Source organism: Pseudophryne corroboree, chromosome 3, assembly GCF_028390025.1.
Source record: "Pseudophryne corroboree isolate aPseCor3 chromosome 3, aPseCor3.hap2, whole genome shotgun sequence".
Lineage (NCBI taxonomy): Eukaryota > Metazoa > Chordata > Amphibia > Anura > Myobatrachidae > Pseudophryne > Pseudophryne corroboree.
The window spans coordinates 483,131,620-483,155,355 of record NC_086446.1 but is presented as its reverse complement, the minus strand read 5'-3'; the positions used below and the strand labels follow the sequence as shown (position 1 = coordinate 483,155,355).

The 23,736-nt window shown below is 44.8% G+C and overlaps 1 protein-coding gene across 1 annotated transcript; it reads left to right on the top strand.

Moving 5' to 3' along the window:
• Positions 1-543: 543 nt before the first annotated feature.
• LOC135056098 (tripartite motif-containing protein 14-like) lies at positions 544-2,839 on the top strand. The gene has a single exon (XM_063960852.1). The coding sequence runs from the start codon at positions 572-574 to the stop codon at positions 2,141-2,143; it is 1,572 nt and encodes a 523-aa protein (XP_063816922.1). The 5' UTR covers positions 544-571; the 3' UTR covers positions 2,144-2,839.
• The last annotated feature ends 20,897 nt before the right edge of the window (positions 2,840-23,736 follow it).

Below are 23,736 nucleotides of genomic sequence, written 5' to 3'. Positions count from 1 at the left end.
TAATAAAGTCAACATTCCGGTCCAAATGTATAGTATGACAGGAAAGGCTCTGCCTCACCTGCTGCCAAGGCTGCTGGTAATTATCTGCCTGCGTAATCAAATATACATACTCTGTAGCGCATCACACGTGATGCCTCATATAGCAGGGTATTGCTTATATTTACCCTACACAAACAAGGAAACTTTATGTGATTGAGGGACATTCTTATTGTAATACAGCACTTGTGTTAATGGAAATTCCTTAAATGTGTCAAGGTTATTAGTTAATGGAGTTTACCCCTCCTGAAAAAAAATTGCCTTTGATGGAGATTCTATTTTTGTTGTCCTGGAATATGAAAAGAGATCTGTTGCATGGATTGTTTCCAATTAACAGACCTTAGCTTTTTTGTTGTGGTACAGTATCGAAGGACAGAGAATAGAAATAAATGTGCAAGAAAGATAAACTTGACTAAAGGTGGAGTTTGCTTTTGATCATTTGAACAAGCTAAAGTCCAATTGATTACTGTTTGACAGCGAGATAAAACTCTTTGCTCGCTTTTGTACTATTCATTTCTAGTTCCTGCTTTCCAAGATGGCATCTGCTGATCCGGAGGAAAAGCTGAGCTGCTCCAACTGCCAAAACACAGATCCTGGATCACTAAAATGTGAACATAACTTCTGCTGGGTCTGTATTGATTGTGTGCTGGATACACAAAAGGGGACTGGAGCCAATAACCGTCATGAATGCAGAGCAGAGTTTCAGGAGCATTCTGTATTGGAGAAGAAAATAAGTGTACAGAACAGAGCAGTGTGTTTCCATTCTTATTCATCAGGGAAAAATGACACTGGGATCGTCTGCACTTACTGTGTCGACTCCCCTGTTCCTGCTGTTAAATCCTGTGTGATGTGTGAGGCTTCTCTGTGTGACACCCATGTGAGAGTGCACAGCAAGGCAGCAGAACATGTCCTAATCGAACCCACCACTTCCCTGCAGAACAGAAAATGCTCAGTCCATAAGAAGATCCTGGAGTATTATTGTACTAAGGATAATACTTGTATCTGTGTGTCCTGCCTTTTGTTTGGAGATCACAGAGGACATCAGGTGGAGATGTTTGATACAGTTTCTGAGCGGAAAAGGGAGAAACTGAAAAACGTTCTGAGAAAGATTACCTTAAAGACGGACGAGGCTGAGAATAGAGTTAAGAGTATGCAGGAGCGCAGTAGAGAAGTAGGAGAAAAAACAGCTGGTGTAACAGAAAGAGTGACTGCCCTGTTTAGAGACATCAGGAGACAGCTGGATGACCTAGAGAAGAAAGTCCATAGTGAGATCTCCAGGCAAGAAGAGCAGGTTTCACTGTCAATCTCTAAACTGATCCAGCAGCTGGAAATGAGGAAGGATGAGCTGTCCAGGAAGATGAACTACATAGAGGATTTGTGTAACTTGACTGATCCATTAACTATCATACAGGAGTCAGGCAAGCATGCATATTTTCATACTGAGGAAAGGGAAAATGAGGATATAGAGAAAGAAGATAAACAGGTCTATTCAGTAGATTGTCTGGATGAGGGTCTTATCTCAGTAACATTACACACAGGATTGTCTGATATAGCAACCAGCATAAAGAGGTGGATCAATGTCAAGGGAGCTACGGATATGTTATTGGACATTAAAACGGCTGGCAATGATGTACATATATCAGGTGACTTAAAAAGTGCATGCTGGTCACAAATGGATCAGAATCACCCAGAAACACCAGGGAGGTTTCAGTATGATCAGGTTCTAAGCACCAGGAGTTTTTCCTCTGGGCGGCATTATTGGGAAGTGGAGACCAGTGAGTCAGGAGTCTGGTTTGTGGGGATGTGCTATCCCAGTATAAACAGAAAAGGGCGTCAGTCTTGGATTGGAGACAATAATAGTTCCTGGTGTTTGCGAAGATATGATAATATTCAGTATTCAGTGATACATGACAGTAAATGGTTCCAGTTACCGCACAAAGTTTCATGTCAGGTACTAGGAGTATATCTGGATTATGAGGCAGGCCAGTTGTCCTTTTATGAGCTATGTGACCCAATTAAACACTTACACACCTTCACTACCACCTTCACCGAGCCCCTTTATGCTGCATTCAGTGTATATAAAGCCTGGGTGCGAATCAAAAGCTAGGGTTACTTATCTCTATATATAAATTAATCTACCTAGATACTAGTGATGCCACAGACATTTGATGATTGTATAAACAGCCAATGGAAACTTTTTATTACAAATACTGCAGCAATAACAACAACTATCTTCAATATAACATGTAAAATAGTATAACAATATATACTAGAAATGAGAAGTAATCAGGGATAGAAACACTTGAAAAATCTATATATTAATAGCAGAAGGACAACTTTTATGAGTGACATTTATATGATGACGTTATCTGAGCATGGCACATAATATAACAAATTAAAAGTCTTAGTCCGTAGATTTGCAGAAAAATATTGGGGTTGTAATTGGTTGCTTTGTTTCGGAGCTATGGGGCAAAATGTCTGCCTGCCATTTACAATGCATCACCATTGTTCTCTGTAAAATGTGACAGTTGGTGAACTCTCCCTGTGCACCTGCTGGTTGACCTGGAACACGTGACCTGCTGGGTGGTCTGGAAACTGTGACAGTTATTTGCAGCCACCCACTAAGCAGGTATTTTTAAAAAATCGACTCGTAAGGGGACAAAAAGAGGTAGAATGTTTTGCTCAGCAATCATTTGCCCAGGTGAACCTGCTAGTTCTTTACTGATTGCTTTATAAGAAATATTTTTTACTCCCAATAATTTATGTAATTCTAAAATATATAAAAAATGTAAACATTTGGCAATTAGTCTTGTACATTTTTACACACAATACTGTATCTGTACTATTGATTATATTTATCTGAGCGTTGGTTATCACTTACTGACAACAGGCTTTTACTGTTCTATAAACTAAGTAAATAAATAAATAAATATAAAAACAAAAATCCTTAATGCAATATGTAGTATATTCATGCATGAATACTTTAATATGTTTACAAAACTGTGAATGTAACTATATATATATATATATATATATATGTATATAGTCTTAAGTCCTGTTGAAAAAAATTATGTATAACCTCCTTACCTGGAAAGCACCAGATAAGGACATTGGTGGTCATTCCGAGTTGATCGCTCGTTATTTTTTTTCGCAACGGAGCGATTAGTCGCTAATGCGCATGCGCAATGTCCGCAGTGCGACTGCGCCAAGTAAATTTGCTAAGAAGTTTGGTATTTTACTCACGGCATTACGAGTTTTTTTCTTCGTTCTGGTGATCGTAATGTGATTGACAGGAAGTGGGTGTTTCTGGGCGGAAACTGGCTGTTTTATGGGAGTGTGTGAAGAAACGCTACCGTTTCTGGGAAAAACGCGGGAGTGGCTGGAGAAACGGAGGAGTGTCTGGGCGAACGCTGGGTGTGTTTGTGACATCAAACCAGGAACGACAAGCACTGAACTGATCGCACTGGAAGAGTAAGTCTCGAGCTACACAGAAACTGCACAGAGAAGTCTTTTCGCAATATTGCAAATCTTTCGTTCGCAATTTTGATAAGCTAAGATTCACTCCCAGTAGGCGGCGGCTTAGTGTGTGCAAAGCTGCTAAAAGCAGCTTGCGAGCGAACAACTCGGAATGACCACCATTGTACACTATTTTGTCCAGATTTGTGCTATGGTGAATGTGATGCTCTGCTGTTTGTCTTGACACAAAGGTCTTCACTGACCGAAACCCTGACATTTTGTAGATATGTAAGCAGTTAACTCTCTTTTTGTCTCAAGATGCTCTGGTGAGTGCCCCATTAAATAAAGAAATATATACAGTATGTATATATATATATATATATATATATAAGGCATTTGATATGCCGGCTGTCGGGATCCCAAGCACCAGCATAACGTACTACACCCATATATATATATATATATATATATATAGGGAGAGAGAGAGAGAGAGAGAGAGAGAGAGAGAGAGTGATGACTCTGTTTATGTATACATGAATATATGTGTGTTTGCAAGTATGGATATCGGACAGCAAGAATGGGAGGTTGCATTTATGCATATAAGCATTCATTTAATGATAATAGTGTGGCACGTGTAGCACGCCACCGTGGCCGCAGCATAGCGAGCGCAGCATGGTGAGCGCAACATGGCGAGCGCAGTGAGACCACCGGGGCTCTTTTGCACTTACCTGCTGCCGGTATTCTGGTGGTCGGGATCCCGGCGCTGGTATGCTGGGCACCGGGATCCCGAGCGCCGGTATACCGTAGTAGACCCGTTTATTAAAAGCACTGTTATTTTCTATAATCTCTAGAAAAGATATTACAATTTAATTATATACCAACATGATGATTTCAAATTGATAACTGATACGTAATATCACCTTAAAAGAGGAAGAAAACCACAGTCACATTGCAAAATGTATTATTGTATTGCTGGGGGACACATCCTGCTGAATAGGTCACCCTATGTTGAACAATAACATGGCTGTTCTTTTTTTTTTTCTTTTTATTGGGGTGGTAGTCTGGATGTTATTTGTCAATGCCTTATGTTTGAGGACGTAGCTGGCATAAGTGCAGGCAGCGCAGCTGCTATGGGACCCAGACCTCAGAGGGCCCATCTTACCTGTCAAAGTTACACATGTTATATACATCTTTTCCCATTGGGTGGTACATTGGGTGCTGTACAATATTTTGCCTTGGGGTCTGCAATATATCTAATTATGCCCCTGGACCTGCGTGTTGTAATGTGGTATAAAATGAACTGGAGGGCATTATAATGTTACATGGGATGCGGTCAAGATGCCGCCGGCCGGAATCCCGGCGGTCGAAATACCGACGCCGGAATCCCGACCACCACAATCCCGACATATTCTCCCTCCATGGATGTCCACGACACCCATAGAGGGAGAATATAATAGTGTGCCGAGCGTAGCGAGGCACTGTGCCCGCAGGTGGCGAGCAAAGCGAGTCCGCAAGGGGCTGCGTTCCGCTCGCCACCCCTGTCAGGATTGTGTGGGCGGGATTCCGGCGTCGGTATTTCGACCGCCGGGATTCCGGCCGGCGGCATTTAGTACTGATCCCTGTTACATAATATGAACTGGGGGCACTGTAATGTGGCACAATATGAACAGGGTTTACTACAAATCCAGATAATCTTTTTTTTAATTGTTGATGCACATGCAATGTATTATTCTTATTCTTATTATGATTCTCATATATTATATTAATAGCAAAAAGCCTTTACATAATTTTTGTTATTATTATTTTTTTTAGATTCTAGATAACTGATATCCTTCCTTTGATCTTTTTACAATATGTTTGAGAGGTTGCTGACCAGAGGCACTGGAGTATGTGAGAGAGGGGCAAATCCCCAAATTTGAGAGGCGACAGTCAAAATACTGAGTCATGGGGCGCAGTGCAGACGCCATTTACAGATAATACGGGCAGTGTCAGGACAGAGATAATACCCTTTTCCTCCTCCCTCCCTACAGCCCGTGTCCATCTGCCTCATAGGCCCTACTCCAACACCTACAGATACTGGGGCTGGCCCCTCCTCTGAAACCACCCTTGCACTCTCCTCACCTCCCGCTTCATATGTTCCTCACCTGTTCCCCTTCTTTTCCCCTTTGTCCTCCCATCCCTTTCCCTCGTGGCACCCCCTGACCTCCCCCCATTTCCAACCGTGTTCAGCTAAAAATGTACCCTGTAAAGTCTCATTACTTTCCATGCACAGATGCAGCCAGGGTGGGAGATATGAGTAGATTCTGTCTCTTTAAGGGGTCTATTTACTAAGTCTTGGATGGAGATAAAGTCGCTGGAGATAAAGTACCAGCCAATCAGCTCCTGTCATTTCCCAAACACAGCCTGTGACATGACAGTTAGGAGCCGATTGGCTGGTGCTTTATCTCCAGCGACTTTATCTCCATCCAAGGCTTCGTAAATAGACCCCTAAGTCTTCTACAAAAAGTCACTTATCTATTACAGTTATGTTTTTGGGGCATATGGGGCATATTTATTATACACATTTTATTGGAAATCACCCAAAAAATCAAGATACCCTTAAAATGTAAGTATCCCCTGAAAGTATTGCAGGGGTTCCGCAGCAGATATCAAAGATATATGCTTAGCTTTCACTGTTTCCCATTACAATAGTGATGGCGTTAGACATTGTAGTCTGTGGGCTACATATCACACAATTTACCAGGAGAATAATTGTCTGGATCACTCCCTGGTAACAGCCACTGGTGCATGCTCTATCTGATGATCACACATGTGCAGTAGGTCTGCAGCATAAAGTAAAGTGGTCCCTGATGCGATCAATTTAGTTTACATATTGCTTGGATAGGCTCCTATTGGACAGCCTGTTTCTGGATGTGATTTTTAAAGCATCTTGGTGGAAATTAATTTCTTTATTGCCTGAATAGCAGCAATAAAAAATTCTATTTATCAAGCCTAAACCTCAATAAATAAATACAGAGATAGATAAAGATATCTAGATAGATAGATATCTAGATAGATATCTAGATAGATAGATAGATAGATAGATAGATAGATAGATAGATAGATAGATAGATAGATAGATAGATAGATAGATAGATATCTCTGTCATCTGGTAGGTTGTGTGGCTGTTAAGTGAAGCTGCCCCCAAGTGAGTGTCATTCAGCAATATAGGGTCACCAAAATGAAATTATATATTGCCACCCCCCAGCCAAAAAGGTTGTGGCACCCCTGTTGTTGACTAATCCATCCTAGCACTATAGTGTGTATCCTGAATAGAGTTTACACAGATTACCACAAATTAAGATAAACTCCCAAATAATAGCACTTTTTGGTAAAAGGTCACTCACCTCACTTTGTCATTTTGCTTTATATACCTGACCATTGGTAAAAAAAAAAACAATAATAAAGTATATATACCGTAGTGTGATGATCACACCCGCTGTTTGAGTCACTCATTTTTTTACAGAAATATCATTGACAATTACATTTTCACAGGCATTAGGATTACAGAAGAAAACAAACCAGTGTTTATCTTGTCTCCAAAAGAAAGGTCTGAATTGTAAGGTGAATTTGAGTTATTAAATAGTCCCATACATTTTCATAGGTCCTGCTATTTATTTTTCTCTACGTTTTGTCAGGACACATCAAATGCACAGCAATATATACAATAAAAATGTCACAAAAATTCTGCGAATGTACTGAAAGCACAAACAGAGGACATCAACAGGGAGCTCTCTCAACTCACTCAGCGAGTCCTAGACTCAGAGCATAAACTGGAAGAGACATTTGCTGATGTGGCTGCTATGAAAACTACTGCTGCATGTCACACTAACACACTGACTAAGTAACTGAAGCGCCTGTGTCTAACAATTGCACAAAAAAACAAAAACCGTGTTATCTAGGAACCAGAGGTGTAATGTTATGACCACATTCGCCTCTATAAAGGAGTTGTGTTATACTCCTCAAATAGTTAATTAAACAATAGGGAGATAATAGAAGCTCTCATGGAACCAAATACAATACATTCCCTGAAGAAATATCAGACAGAGGAGTCCATTCAATAAAAATTTACAAAGTACTTTAATAAAAACATGTATAATATATTTATAATCATGTACATAACATGTACCTTAAACAACAGTATTATATAAAAATCGAGGTGGCTATCTTATAGCATGTATAATGAATATTCCTATTGAATGCTATTTCGTTGTTGCCAATAAGTAAAGACTTTGCAACAATCTATAACTATTTGTAGTTTATGTTATAGACATAGCATCAATATTTAACAGTAGAGTTGTCTGAGTCAGCAGCTAGAAAACCGTACAGTATAACAATGAATATACATAAATAACTAAGTCTATTTACCACATACAAAACAAGATTGACGACCTTGAAAATAGATTCAGTGAAACAATCTTTGCATCATAGGATTGGCTGAATCACTTAAAGGGCAAGAACTTTATGATTTCATCCACACTACCTTACCTACACTATTAGATGTCCAGGACTCCTGTGCGGATCTCATAGTTGAATTATCTACACAAAGAAGCATTATGGTTGGCATCTCGCAAACAGAGGAATATCGCCTGGCAGGGTCACAAAGTACTCATATTTCAAGATTACTTGGCTTAGTTGTCTAAGGCCTTCTCCACAATATGCTCCAAACTGGTACAGTCTAATCAAATGTTTGCCCTTCTGTATCCTGCTTGTTTACGCATGTTTCATGGTGGTTCCTTTAAGGACTTTACACCTGCTCAGGATGCCGAGGCCTTTTTATGTGAGGAATCTGCTGATGAATCCCCCTTCAAGTGATTTATATAATAGGATTTTAATACCTACCGGTAAATCCTTTTCTCTTAGTCCGTAGAGGATGCTGGGGACTCCAAAAGGACCATGGGGTATAGACGGGATCCGCAGGAGACATGGGCACACTATTAGACTTTAAATGGGTGTGAACTGGCTCCTCCCTCTATGCCCCTCCTCCAGACCTCAGTTATAGGAACTGTGGCCAGGGAGACGGACATTTCGAGGAAAAGGATTTTTGGTACACTAAGGGTGAGATACATACCAGCTCACACCACAAACACACCGTACAACTGGATTATCAGGAATACCAGAGAACAGTATGAACGAAAAACAGCAACAAGCTGAACATAACCGATACACAACCTTCGTGTAACCGAAAACAACCACGAACAATACAACTGCAAGTAACAGTCCGCACTGGGATGGGCGCCCAGCATCCTCTACGGACCAGGAGAAAAGTATTTACCGGTAGGTATTAAAATCCTATTTTCTCTTACGTCCTAGAGGATGCTGGGGACTCCAAAAGGACCATGGGGTCTATACCAAAGCTCCAGACCGGGCGGGAGAGTGTGGACGACTCTGCAGCACCGATTGAGCAAACATGAGGTCCTCATCAGCCAGGGTATCAAACTTGTAGAACTTAGCAAAAGTGTTTGAACCTGACCATGTAGCTGCTCGGCAAAGTTGAAGAGCCGAGACCCCTCGGGCAGCCGCCCAAGATGAGCCCACCTTCCTGGTAGAATGGGCCTTCACTGACTTCGGCAACGGCAGTCCAGCCGTAGAATAAGCGTGCTGAATCGTATTACAAATCCAGCGTGCAATAGTCTGCTTGGAAGCAGGATTTCCAATCTTGTTGGAAGCATACAGGACAAACAGAGCCTCCGTTTTCCTAACAAGAGCCGTTCTGGCGACATAAATTTTCAAAGCTCTTACGACGTCGAGAGACTTTGGCACCGTCACTGCATCCGTAGCCACAGGCACCACAATAGGTTGATTTATGTGAAACGAAGAAACCACCTTCGGCAGAAATTGTTGCCGAGTCCTCAATTCCGCTCTATCCACATGGAAAATCAAATATGGGCTCTTATGAGACAGAGCCGCCAATTCCGACACCCGTCTAGCGGATGCCAAGGCCAAAAGCATGACCACTTTCCAAGTGAGAAATTTCAACTCCACCTTCCGCAAAGGTTCAAACCAGTGAGACATAAGAAATTGTAACACTACGTCAAGATCCCACGGTGCCACGGGTGGCACAAATGGAGGATGGATATGCAGCACTCCCTTCACAAAAGTCTGAACTTCAGGAAGGGCGGACAATTCTTTTTGAAAGAAAATAGATAAAGCCGAAATCTGCACTTTGATGGAACCCAATTTCAGGCCTGCATCCACACCTGCCTGCAAAAAATGGAGGAAACGACCCAGCTGAAACTCCTCCATAGGAGCTTTCTTGGCTTCACACTACGACACATATTTTCTCAGTGATGACTTCCCCGGGAATACCCTTTCGAGCTAGGATTTGGCGTTCAACCTCCACGTCATCAAACGCAGCCGCGGTAAGTCTTGAAATACGCATGGCCCCTGCAGTAACAGGTCCTCTCTGAGAGGAAGCGGCCAAGGATCTTCCATGAGCAATTCCTGAAGATCCGGATACCAGGCCCTCCATGGCCAATCTGGAACGACGAGCACTGCCGGAACCCTCGTTTGTCTTATGATCCTCAACACTTTTGGAATGAGAGGAAGTGGAGGGAACACATACACCGACTGAAACACCCACGGAGTTACCAGGGCATCCACTGCACTGGCTTGGGTGTCCCTTGACCGGAACAATACCTCAGAAGCTTCTTGTTGAGGCGAGACGCCATCATGTCTATTTGAGGAATCCCCCAACGCCTTGTCACTTCTGCAAATACCTCTTGATGAAGAGCCCACTCTCCTGGGTGGAGATCGTGCCTGCTGAGGAAGTCTGCTTCCCAGTTGTCCACGCCCGGACGGAATACTGCTGACAGAGTGCTCACGTGCTTTTCCGCCCAGCAGAGAACTCTTGTGGCCTCCGCCATCGCCGCTCTGCTCTTTGTTCCGCCCTGAAGGTTTACGTACGCCACCGCTGTTATGTTGTCCGACTGAATCAGGACAGGTAGACCTCGAAGAAGGTTTTCCGCTTGCAGAAGGCCGTTGTAAATGGCTCTTAACTCCAGAACATTTATATGGAGAATAGATTCCTGGCTTGACCATTTTCCCTGGAAACTTCTTCCTTGTGTGACTGCTCCCCAGCCTCGGAGACTTGCATCCGTGGTCAGCAGGACCCAATCCTGGAACCCAAACCTGCATCCCTCTAGAAGGTGAGAACTTTGCAGCCACCACAGGAGAGAAATTCTGGACCTGTACTTATTTTCCGGTGCATGTGTAGGTGAGATCCGGACCATTTGTCCAGCAGGTCCCACTGAAACAACAGGGCATGAAACCTGCCAAACGGAATGGCTTTGTACGCCGCAACCATCTTCCCTAGCACTCGAGTGCATTGATGAATTGACACTCTTGCCGGTTTCAGAATCTCTTTCACCATGCCTTGGATTTCCAGAGCTTTTTCCGCCGGAAGAAACACTCTTTGCAGTTCCGTGTCCAGGATCATGCCCAAGAAAGGCAGCCGGGTTTTCGGAATCAACTGGAACTTTGGCAAATTTAGAATCCAACCATGATGTTGCAGAACCGTCAGGGAGAGCTCCACATTTCTGTTAGGATCTCCTGCTCTGTGCTGCCACGTCGCCATGGCAACCGGGAGGCAAGTGTTAGCGAAGTAACCTGAGCGCAGCTGATACTCCGGTCCGGGTTTTTACTGTGTAATGGTTACAGGCTCTGTGCACGGCAGGGAATCCGGCGCTGGTTTTGTGCTCACAGTCTGTGAGGTCTGAGTGGGGCGTGGACAGCACCTGCTATATAAACCATCCTCTCAGGCTAGGCAAATGCTGATGAATCTTTGTTTGTTAGTCAGTTCAGGAGAGTTAGCTAGTACTGTGTGACTTTGTATTTACTTGTTGCTTACTGCGAATAGGCCTTGGGATTCGGTACTTCATTCTGCCAATCCGGACCTAGCAGTAAGACTGGAGTCAGTTGTTTGACCTGCTGGGGTTCTTTTGCTATTCTGTGAACCCAGCAGGTTTGCGGCTGTACTCTCAGACCTGCTTGCTTAATCCTCCCTCACTGTGCAGGGCGTCCAGGTGTCAGTTTAGTGGCAGTAAGCTGAACCTGTGCCCTGCAAGTGGGGGTTAGGATTGTGGATACTCTCCTTGTGTCTATATTTCTATCTCTGACCAAGGAGTTTATTCCCACACCCGTTGGTAACCCTTTGGGGGTTTTTCTGTTGCTCTTAGCAACATCATTTCAGGTGCTCCACATGTTAAATCACTACACCTCGCTTCATTGTCCGTTCTATTCCATCTGAGCATTCCTGACACTAGGGAGACACCCAATTCCTGAGCCTTTGGGCTTCTCCGTTCACTTTGTGTTTATTAGTTATTCCATCACCTCCTGTGTATGTTATGTTATACTGTCTGTGAGTTCGTTTGCTTCGCTTCCCTCTCTGTTCATACACCGGTTTACTCCTGTTAGCACTGGTGTGCGTAACATATTCAGCAGCCCTACTCCTGTTGAAATTTTGTGGGAATATGGAGCATACCCCTCAAAATACTTTGCAACAGGTGGTCGATCAGGTGCAGGTCCTGACTCGACAATTTAATGAGATGTCCATTAAGATGAACACCCCGCAGGCCGCTAGCGGAGCTCCCGCAGCAGCAGCGGCACGTTCAGGGGTTAAGGAGCCGAAAGTAAATCTCCCGGATCGTTTTTCTGGAGATCGCTCGCAGTTCTTTTGTTTCAAGGAGAGCTGTAAGCTATATTTCAGGCTTAGGCCCCAGTCTTCTGGGTCGGAGATTCAGCGGGTGGGCATGGTGATTTCCTTGCTACAAGGAGACCCACAGGTCTGGGCATATGGGTTACAGCCTGACTGTCCGTCGCTTAAAAGTGTTGATGTTTTTTTTACGGCACCGGGCATTTTGTATGACGACCCTGACAAAATGGCTTCAGCCGAGGCTCAGATTACGGTTCTTAAGCAAGGGCGACGGCCAGCTGAGGTTTATAGTACGGAGTTTCGGAGGTTGGCCCATGATACCCAGTGGAATGACCCAGCCCTGAGAAACCAGTACCGAAGGGTCCTTTCTGACCAGATAAAGGACCAACTGGTACAATATCCCTCGCCTGATAGCTTAGATCAGCTCATGCAGTTATCCATCCGGGTGGATAGACGGCTGAGAGAGCGTAGGCTTGAAAGGGAGACCGCAGTTTCCTTTTTTCCCAAGGGAACCTCAGACTCTGAGTAATATTCCGAGGAGCCTATGCAGATTGGGGCTACCCGCCTCTCCTCGCGTGAGAAGACGCGGAGGAGACAGCAGGGTTTGTGTTTGTACTGTGGGAATAAAGGTCATGTTGTAGTATCATGCCCAGAAAAACCGGAAAACTTCAGGGCCTGAGGGTGATGGGAATTATCCTGTCAGGCCAGAAGTCAGAATTTCCCAAAAAGACTTTTCTCATTCCGGTGACTTTGGAGATCCTCGGTCAAACTGTCAAGACTGAGGCCTTTGTTGACAGTGGGGCCGATGGGGTTTTCATGGACCGTCAATTCGCCCTGGAACACTCTGTTCCCTCAGTACCTTTGGCATCAGAGATTGAGATCTGTGGGTTAAACGGGGAACCATTGTCCCAGGGTAAAATTACCTCCTGCACCAGCCAAATTCCTTTGTTTATTGGAGCCACACACTCAAAAAATTGTCTTTTTATGTGACTGTCTGTTCTTTTGCCCCATTGGTTTTGGGGTTACCCTGGTTAAGGGCCCATAACCCTCAATTTGACTGGGTCTCTGGGGAGATTCTTAGTTGGGGTAGTGATTGTTTCAGGAGTTGCTTGAGCCTTCCAGTCAGGCTCTCGCAGCTAAGTTTGCCAGGATTGCCAGGATGTTATGCAGATTTTGCGGATGTGTTCTCCAAAAAAGTTGCGGAGGTACTACCTCCCCATCGCCCCTATGACTGTGCCATTTATTTGTTGCCGGATGCTAAGCTTCCCAAGAGCAGGTTGTACTCCCTGTCACGTCCTGAGACTCAGGCTATGGCAGAGTACATTCAGGAGAACTTGGCTAAGGGATTTATCAGACCCTCACAGTCCCCAGTTGGGTCGGGGTTCTTCTTCGTGGATAAAAAGGACGGTTCGTTGCGACCCTGCATCGACTTCAGGGAATTGAACCGTATCACGATTAAAAACTCGTACCCACTGCCTCTCATTTCGGTTTTGTTTGACCAGCTTCGTACTGCCACCATTTTTTCTAAGATTTACCTACAGTACGCGGTGCTTACAATCTAATCCGAATAAGAGAGGGGGATGAATGGAAGACTGCCTTTATTACCCACTCAGGGCATTATGAATATTTGGTGATGCCTTTTGGGCTCTCTAATGCCCCGGCAGTCTTCCAGGAATTCATGAACGATGTGCTCAGGGAATATTTGGATAGATTCTTAGTTGTTTATCTAGATGACATCCTAATCTTCTCTCATTCCCTGGAGGAACATGGGAAGCATGTACGCTTAGTCCTCCAGAAACTCAGAGACCACCAGCTTGGGGCGAAGCTGGAGAAGTGCGAGTTTGAAGTCCAGCAAATCGCATTTCTAGGGTATATTATCTCCTCAGAAGGTTTCCAAATGGAGGGTTCTAAGGTACAGGCAGTCCTGGATTGGGTGCAGCCCACTAGTTTGAAGGCGCTTCAGCGTTTTCTGGGCTTTGCAAATTTTTATAGACGGTTTATCGCTGGATTTTCGTCTATAGTGGCCCCCTTGGTGGCACTCACTAAGAAAGGGGCGGATGTTGCTAACTGGTCTTGTGAGGCCAAAGCGGCCTTTGCCCGTCTCAAAAGGGCATTTGTCTCGGCCAAGGTGATGCGACACCCAGATCCAGAGCGTCCTTTTGTGGTAGAAGTGGATGCCTCTGAGATAGGTATTGGGGCAGTGCTCTCTCAGATGGGGGTGTCTGATAATCGCCTTCATCCCTGTGCTTACTTTTCCCGTAAATTTTCGTCTGCCGAGATGAATTATGATGTGGGTAACCGGGAATTGTTGGCTATAAAGGATGCACTCGGGGAGTGGAGACACTGGCTTGAGGGGGCTAAGTTTGTGGTCTCAATTCTCACCGACCATAAGAATCTGGCATATTTAGAGTCAGCGAAGCGGCTCAATGCCAGGCAGGCACGATGGGCTTTGTTTTTTGCTCGCTTTAATTTTTTGATAACATATCGCCCTGGGTCAAAAAACATCAAGGCTGATGCGCTCTCGCGGAGTTTTGCTCCAGTTCAAGAGACCACCGAGGAGCCATTGCCCATTCTGTCCCCATCATGTATTAAAGTGGGCATTACCCAGGACCTCTTGTCATTAGTCCTTAGAGCACAGGAGCAGGCTCCTCCAGACCTTCCGGTAGGTCTCTTGTTTGTGCCTCCTAGGTTAAGACAGCGAGTGTTCCTGGAATTCCATGCCAAGAGGTCGGCAGGGCATCCGGGTATTGCCAGAACTCGGGAGTTGCTGTCTAGGGCGGTGTGGTGGCCCTCGGTGGCTAGGGATGTGGATCAGTGGGTTCGGTCATGTGACGTTTGTGCCCGAAATAAAACTCCTAGAGGGGTTCCTGTCGGCCCATTACATCCACTCTCTATTCCGTCTAAGCCATGGACCCACATTTCCATGGATTTTGTGGTGGACTTGCCCAAATCCTCGGGGATGACAGCCATTTGGGTTGTCGTTGACAGGTTTTCGAAGATGGCGCATTTCGTTCCACTGGTTGGGTTGCCATCGGCCAGACGCCTGTCTGAGTTATTTATGCAGCATGTTGTGCGCCTCCACGGGTTGCCACTTGATGTGGTCTCTGACCGTGGATCCCAGTTTGTGGCCAAATTCTGGAGGGCATTTTGTTCTGATCTCCAGATTTCTGTGAGCTTGTCGTCAGGCTACCATCCACAGTCTAATGGGCAGACTGAGAGGGTGAACCAGTCCTTGGAGCAGTTCCTCAGGTGTTATGTCTCCAAGTGTCATAATGACTGGGTTGCTCATCTATCCATGGCGGAGTTTGCCTATAACAACGCGGCTCACTCTGCTACAGTGATCTCTCCCTTCCTTTGTGTGTATGGGCATCATCCTAAGGCCAATTCTTTTGACCCCCTGGATTCCACGCCTGCTGGTTCCTCTGTTGTTTCGGTCCTTAGGGGTATTTGGAGGAAAGTGAAGAAAGCCCTTGTGTCTGTGTCATTAGTGACCAAAAGGGTTTTTGATAAGCGGAGAAGACCCTGCAGCTTCAAATTAGGAGACTTCGTCTGGTTGTCCACCAAGAATTTGAAGTTGAGACAGCCATCTCATAAGTTAGGCCCCCGGTTCATCGGCCCTTATAAGATCACCAGGGTTATCAATCCGGTGGCATTTCAGTTAGATCTGCCCCGTTCATTGGGTATCAATAAAACATTTCATTGTTCCCTTTTAAAACTGGCGGTTAGTAATCCTTCTTCCAGTGGAAGACCTTCTCCTCTTCTGATACGGGGTCAGAGGGAGTTTGTGGTTGAAAGGGTTCTTGACTCCAAGATGGTTCGGGGTCGGCTGTCATTTTTGGTGCACTGGAAGGGGTATGGCCCGGAGGAGCGGTCGTGGGTGCGCAGTTGTGATCTTCATGCCCCCAGACTGATACGCTCTTTCTTCTCGCAGTTCCCAGATAAACCCGGTGGTAGGGGTTCTTTGACCCCTCGTCAGAGGGGGGGTACTGTTAGGATCTCCTGCTTTGTGCTGCCACGTCGCCATGGCAACCGGGAGGCAAGTGTTAGCGAAGTAACCTGAGCGCAGCTGATACTCCGGTCCGGGTTTTTACTGTGTAATGGTTACAGGCTCTGTGCACGTCAGGGAATCCGCCGCTGGTTTTGTGCTCACAGTCTGTGAGGTCTGAGTGGGGCGTGGACAGCACCTGCTATATAAACCATCCTCTCAGGCTAGGTAAATGCTGATGAATCTTTGTTTGTTAGTCAGTTCCAGAGAGTTAGCTAGTACTGTGTGACTTTGTATTTACTTGTTGCTTACTGCGAATAGGCCTTGGGATTCGGTACTTCATTCTGCCAATCCGGACCTAGCAGTAAGACTGGAGTCGGTTGTTTGACCTGCTGGGGTTCTTTTGCTATTCTGTGAACCCAGCAGGTTTGCGGCTGTACTCTCAGACCTGCTTGCTTAATCCTCCCTCACTGTGCAGGGCGTCCAGGTGTCAGTTTAGTGGCAGTAAGCTGAACCTGTGCCCTGCAAGTGGGGGTTAGGATTGTGGATACTCTCCTTGTGTCTATATTTCTATCTCTGACCAAGGAGTTTATTCCCACACCCGTTGGTAACCCTTTGGGGTTTTTTCTGTTGCTCTTAGCAACATCATTTCAGGTGCTCCACATGTTAAATCACTACACCTCGCTTCATTGTCCGTTCTATTCCATCTGAGCATTCCTGACACTAGGGAGACACCCAATTCCTGAGCTTTTGGGCTTCTCCGTTCACTTTGTGTTTATTAGTTATTCCATCACCTCCTGTGTATGTTATGTTACACTGTCTGTGAGTTTGTTTGCTTCGCTTCCCTCTCTGTTCATACACCGGTATACTCCTGTTAGCACTGGTGTGCGTAACAATTTCTTAGCAACTGCTCCTTCGATCTCGCCTTTATCAAGAGATCGTCCAAGTACGGGATAATTGTGACACCCTGCTTGCGTAGGAGTACCATCATGTCTGCCATGACTTTGGTGAAGACCCTCGGGGCCGTGGAAAGCCCAAACGGCAATGTCTGAAATTGGTAATGAGAATCCTGCACCGCAAATCTCAGGAAAGCTTGATGTGGAGGATATATATCGGGACTTGTAAGTAGGCATCTTTTAAGTCGACTGACGCCATAACCCCCCCCCCCCCTTCTAGACTGGAAATCACAGCTCGAAGAGATTCCATCTTGAACTTGAAAGTTTTCAAATACAGATTGAGGGATTTTAGGTTCAGGGTCGGTCTGACCGAGCCGTCCGGCTTTGGCACGACAAAGAGGCTCGAATAGAACCCTTCTCCCCATTGGGACGGGAGAACCGGGACAATGACACTCTGTTGACACAGCTTTTGTATCGCTGCATTTACTACTTCCCTTTCTGGGATAGAAACTGGCAAGGCTGAATTGAAAAATCGGTGGGGGGGCATCTCCTGAAACTCCAGTTTGTACCCTTGGGACACTATGTCTAAGACCCAAGGATCTAGGCCCGATTGAAACCAGACTTGACTGAAGATTCGGAGACGGGCCCCCACCGGCACGGACTCCCGTAGGGGAGCCCCAGCATCATGCGGTGGACGTCGCAGAGGCCGGGGAGGACTTTTGGTCCTGGGCGCCAGACACAGCGGGCGACCTTTTTCCCCTTCCCCTACCTTTTGAAGCGAGGAAGGACGAGCCCCTTCCTTTTTTGTATTTATTAGGCCGAAAGGACTGCATCTGATAATGGGGTGCCTTTTTCTGTTGTGCGGGAACATAAGGAAGAAAAGATGACTTACCCCATGTAGCGGTAGACACCAGGTCAGCGAGGCCGTCACCAAACAAGACACTACCTTTATAAGGGAGAGCTTCCATAGCTTTCTTGGAGTCGGCATCAGCATTCCATTGATGAATCCACAGCGCTCTCCTGGCCGAGGCTGCCATGGCATTGGACCTTGATCCCAAGAGGCCAATATCCCTCGCCGCATCCTTTAGGTAAGCTGCAGCGTCCCTGATATAACCGAGAGTCAAAAGAATGTTATCCCTATCCAGGGTATCCATGTCCGATGCCAAATTATCAGGCCACTTAGCAATAGCACTACTCACCCATGCCGACGCCACGGCAGGTCTGAGGAGTGCACCCGTAGTGACATAAATGGCCTTTAATGTCGTTTCCTGCTTACGATCTGCAGGATCCTTGAGGGCAGCAGTGTCAGGAGACGGAAGCGCCACATTCTTGGACAGCCGGGACAGAGCCTTATCCACACTGGGAGATGACTCCCACTTTTCCCTGTCGTTAGAGGGGAAAGGATATGCCATAAAAATTCTCTTGGGAATCTGCCACCTTTTGTCAGGCGACTCCAAAGCCTTTTCACAAAGATCGTTCAGTTCATGAGAGGGGGGAAACGTAACCTCAGGCTTTTTCCTTTTAAATAAACAAACCCTTGTATCTGGAACAGGGGGCACCTCAGAAATATGTAAAACATCTTTAATTGCCACAATCATGTACTGAATACTCTTAACCAATTTTGGATGTAAACTGGCCTCACTAAAGTCGACACTGGAATCAGAGTCCGTGTCGGTATCCGTATCTGCCATCTGGGTAAATTAACGTTTCTGTGACCCTGAGGGGCCTGTGCCTGAGACAAGGCGTCCTCCATGGATTTTCTCCACGTTTGTGTCTGAGAATCAGATTTATCCAGCCTCTTAGACAATAACGCCACATTTGCATTCAATGTGCTCAACATATTCACCCAATCAGCAGTCGGCGGTGCCGACAGAGTCACTCCCAAATCCTTCTCTGCGCACCCAGTAACTTCTTCCGGGGAGGAGCACTCAGCCTCAGACATGTCGACACACTGTACCGACACACACACACTCACACTGGCAATAGGGGACAGACGCACAGGGAAGCCCTGTTAGAGAGAACACAGAGAGAGTATACCAACTCACACCCCAGTGCCCATATACTACTAAAAAATAATATATGATCACTGCGCTGTTTTATATACATACATATAGCACCAATCGACTGTGCCCCCCCCCCCCCCCCCAGTTTTGCTCGCTGTACTTGTTAAGGAGAGTGGAGGTCCGGGCCAGCATCTCTGCATGCACTGTGAAGAGAGAAAATGGCGCTGGTAAGCTGTGCGGGCTAAGCCACGCCCCCACCCGGCACGCTGCAGTCCCGCTCAAATTCAAAAGATTATACTGGCGGGGGTCTTATATTGAGTACCCAGGCACCAATAATATGCTCTTTGCCAGTGAAAAACTCCAGTAACCTGCTGCCCAGGGCGCCCCCCCCTGCGCCCTGCACCCTGTGAGTGCCGTTGGTGTGTGTGTGGGAGCAAGGAGCACAGCGCGACCGCTGTGCTGTACCTCCGTTACTGAAGTCTTTTGCCGTCACTGAAGTCTTCTGTCTTCTGTATACTCACCCGGCTTCTTTCTTCTGGCTTCTGTGAGGGGGTTGACGGCGCGGCTCCGGGAACAAGCAGCTAGGCGCACCAAGTGATCGAACCCTCTGGAGCTAATGGTGTCCAGTAGCCTAAGAAGCAGAGCCCTTAACTCAGAAGAAGTCAGTCTGACTTCTCTCCCCTCACTCCCACGACGCAGAGAGCCTGTAGCCAGCAGGACTCTCTGAAAATAAAAAAACCTAACATAAAGTTTTTTCAGAGAAACTCAGGAGAGCTCCCCTAGTGTGTGTCCCGTCTCTCTGGGCACAGAATCTAACTGAGGTGTGGAGGAGGGGCATAGAGGGAGGGGCCAGTTCACACCCAAAGTCTTATAGTGTGCCCATGTCTCCTGCGAATCCCGTCTATACCCAATGGTTCTTTTGAAGTCCCCAGCATACTCTAGGACGTAAGAGAAATCCTGTTTGTTTGCACTCATCGTATCTAAATTGTGCTCTGATTGTTTATTTTGGAACTCCCATGCCACTGCTTTGCTATTTCCTCGTTGACTAGTATTATGGTCACTTTCCTATGTGGCTTCTCCATTTATTGACCGCATATACTGTTCTTCACCAGCCATGTCCTTTGTAATCAGGAACCTTCCTACCCATCTCTTGGACATGCACTGGATGTTTGCCGAGTTTGTAGCTGTACAGTTCACAGGCAGTTGCCTAGGGGCTTTATATGTTCTGTTTTGATACCTACCTTTATCTATTGATCCAGAGAAGTCGGTATCCAATAGATATGAGAGCTCGTTGCTCCTTTTTCTATCTCTTTTCTTTCATTTTCACGTTACTCTTTGTATTTTTCTGTATGTGTCCCCCTTTTCTTTTTTCTCCCTTGTGTATGCTTCCCTCCCCTCCTGACAGGTATACATTCTGACAACCGGAAATACTACTACTATGACCTTACTGATAATGGATTGGGTAAGATGGATATGCATCCTGTGTCTACTGTTACTTATCATATGTCAATGATTAAGATTGGTAGCTGGAATGTAAATGCAAATGTTGCCCATTACTCTTTCCCTTTCGAGTATTACTGTAGCCACAAAATTGTTTATGGAGTTTATCTGGAAAACCCCCCAAAAAAACAGAATTTCGAAGATTAGACTCCAACTACCCAGACGTGTGGATTGGGTTTTCCAGATCTCTTAAAATATTCCTGAGCACTCCTCTTCCGATATATTACGGATTGGTTCATGTAGAGTAGTGTTTTTACAATGTTCGATTTATATTGTGCCTTATTTTATCCTTACACGCTGTTACACACCCCTAAATCCCACCTTCTGGCAAACCTTTACCACCATACTTTTCTCAAAGATACCTGTGATATCTGGTGGGCAGTAAATAAATCCCTCCATTGAGACCCGACCTGTTCGGCCTGGTTACCCCTGTGGGGCAACACTATGTTCACACCTAGCTTAGAGAACTCTTTTTTATATAGACTTCAACATAAAGGTGTCAGAAAAGTGACACAAGTATTTGACCCGGGAGGTCTGATACTGTCTTTTCAGATTTGTAAGGACACTTATGATCTCTCCTATCAATACTTCTTCACCTACCTGCAGATCAGACAGTATGTTGTTAACTCATTATCTCAATCGAGAGCTGACTCAATAATCTCAGATCCTCTGTTACCTTTGTTTAATTTTTTATCTAGGTCCTCTTTTAAGGCTAGGACTCTTTATAGTGTGCTTATAGAATCTCAGACATTGGGTACATGGCAATCGATCACCCTAATGTGGCAGAAATATATACCTACCTTACCATTTGATAACACACTGTTTAAATATTTTTATAAGATAATGAGAACGGTTAGATCAACTGCATTGCAAGAGCTCCATTTCAAAACCACTTACATGGCTTACATTTCTCAAAAACAAAGAAGCTTCTATGTGCCTGACGAATCTGGATTGTGTTTGAAATGTTCGCAGTCATCAGCTACTCTGTTTCATAATTTCTGGTCGTGTAGATATGTACAACATTTCTGGAACAAAATACTTGTATTTATACATGTATCCTTCTCTCTCAGAGTTCCCCTGGACCCTGTTCCTCTTCTGTTTGTAAATTGTGATAATTAGCAGATTCCCCAGTCACACTGCCCTTTACTCCCCTTTTTAACAATTCTTGTGACAGTTGCCAAAAAGGTTATCTTACAGTCATGGACCTCCAAATCTTCTCCCACCCTGTCTAAGGTACATGGTTTACTAATTAAAAACCTATACTTTGATCGGTTTTCACCTTTATCAAATGCACAAGAAGGGGTCCAGAGTTTTTTGGAAATGGGGACCATATATTGCTATTAGACCTTATTCACAGCAATTGCAGATTGAAACTATGTTCGCATGAGGACTCTTTCCCACTTCTGATATACCCTATTAATATGCACTTTGTAAATGTTATGATTGTAGAGTTCCACTACGCTATAGCAGATTCTGGCCTACTGTACCTTGGGCCATGCATGTCTACTGCCCTGTGCTACAGCAGAAGTTCTTTATTATTACTCAGTCCTTTTTACCCAATTCGATATTTCCGAGTTGTCTATTCAAACAAATACTTAATGTCAGAATATCTTCCCCTCCCTCCCTATCCACCCTCCCTCCCTCACTTCTTTTCTCTTTACTGTTTTTTTCCCCTTATATTTATGTTTGATTTTGACTTGTATTATATTGGCTAGTCTGTTTGTACCGACTTGCCTTTCTTAAATTGTCACACGTCACACTTGACTGTCTCACAATGTTTTATTAATGTGTGAAATTTCATGATATATGTCATCTCCCATTAATAATGACGTTTGACACTTTCGCATTCTGGAAATTAATCTCATGGTAGCGATTGATTTATTCCATAGTACTTGCCTTTATATGTGTGCATGTACATCTGCTATGTTTTTTCACAATGTCATTTCCTTTTGTAAAAATTCTGAAAATCTTCAAATGAATATATTTAAAAAAAAAAAAAAAATCTAAGAAATGAAATGGCAATAGCTGCCTAGTATACACCTTGATAAGGATTTCTAATATATCCTGAAACATGATAAAAAAACAAAGAATAAAATGTACTACCTGGCGCTATCACCACAGCCATGTAAATAACATCAATAAAATGAATGATAATCACCCTTTACAAACTTATTTTCCAAAATCCAAAATCTTCAGGTGAGTGACATTCCACACTTGGAGTACAATCAAAGAACATCCACTTTTATTCCCATCTGAAAAACGTGCAAGTACCCCCTGGTTCCCAAACCTCAAGGTGAGGTAATAGAAAAATACCGCAGAGCAAAAGTGCTAGTGCAAAAACCTTTTAAGCAAATAACAATTTTAATAACAGATTGCACTTGCAATTTTAAAAGAAAACATATACAAGCACATGGTACTCTCTTTTAACCCCAGTCCGGCTCAGATGGCATACAGGTTCACCTCAAGATGGTCCAGATGAGGGATTCCACATTCCCAGAAAATTTGTCTCCCAACACCACAAACACCTAAGGTACCTCTCCTGGCAGCCGCTGTTCAGAGTCACAATATGAAAAACCAGACAATGGCTTAATGCATTTCATACATAATACTGTCCTCTTTCAGAAGCGTGTGTGGTTACAATGAACAAATGCACAGTTTATAAACCCTCCTATTAGCAAAAAACATTCCAGCTGTGATCATTGAAATTGCCACTTCTGGAAGTCCTATCTACAGCCTGGCGTCCTCCCAATCAGTGCACATGTCCGGAAGTACCGTGCGTTCCATGGCGCACTCTGGTTTCCTGCACATGAACGGAAGATGGCCCTTGGTATCCCCCGATGTATTGCGCATGTCCAGAAGTGCCGTGCATTCCACCACACGTTCTAACTTAATGTGCGCACCTGGATGTCCAAGAAATCATCTCCAGGGTTATAATATAATAATGTAATAATGCAGTTCCCGGTTTGCATTCCATTCCTGCATGCCATCAATAATGAAGAACATTTCTAGATAAATCCATGTACGCGTTCCACAGTACAATCCACATCATTATGTCACCAACATTCCTAGATACGATGTCCATTATCCAGAGGGCCTTCTGGTTTAAAAATCATCACAGACAGGAGTCCTTAGTGTTCATAAATAATGTCCAGTAAACAGATATTACCT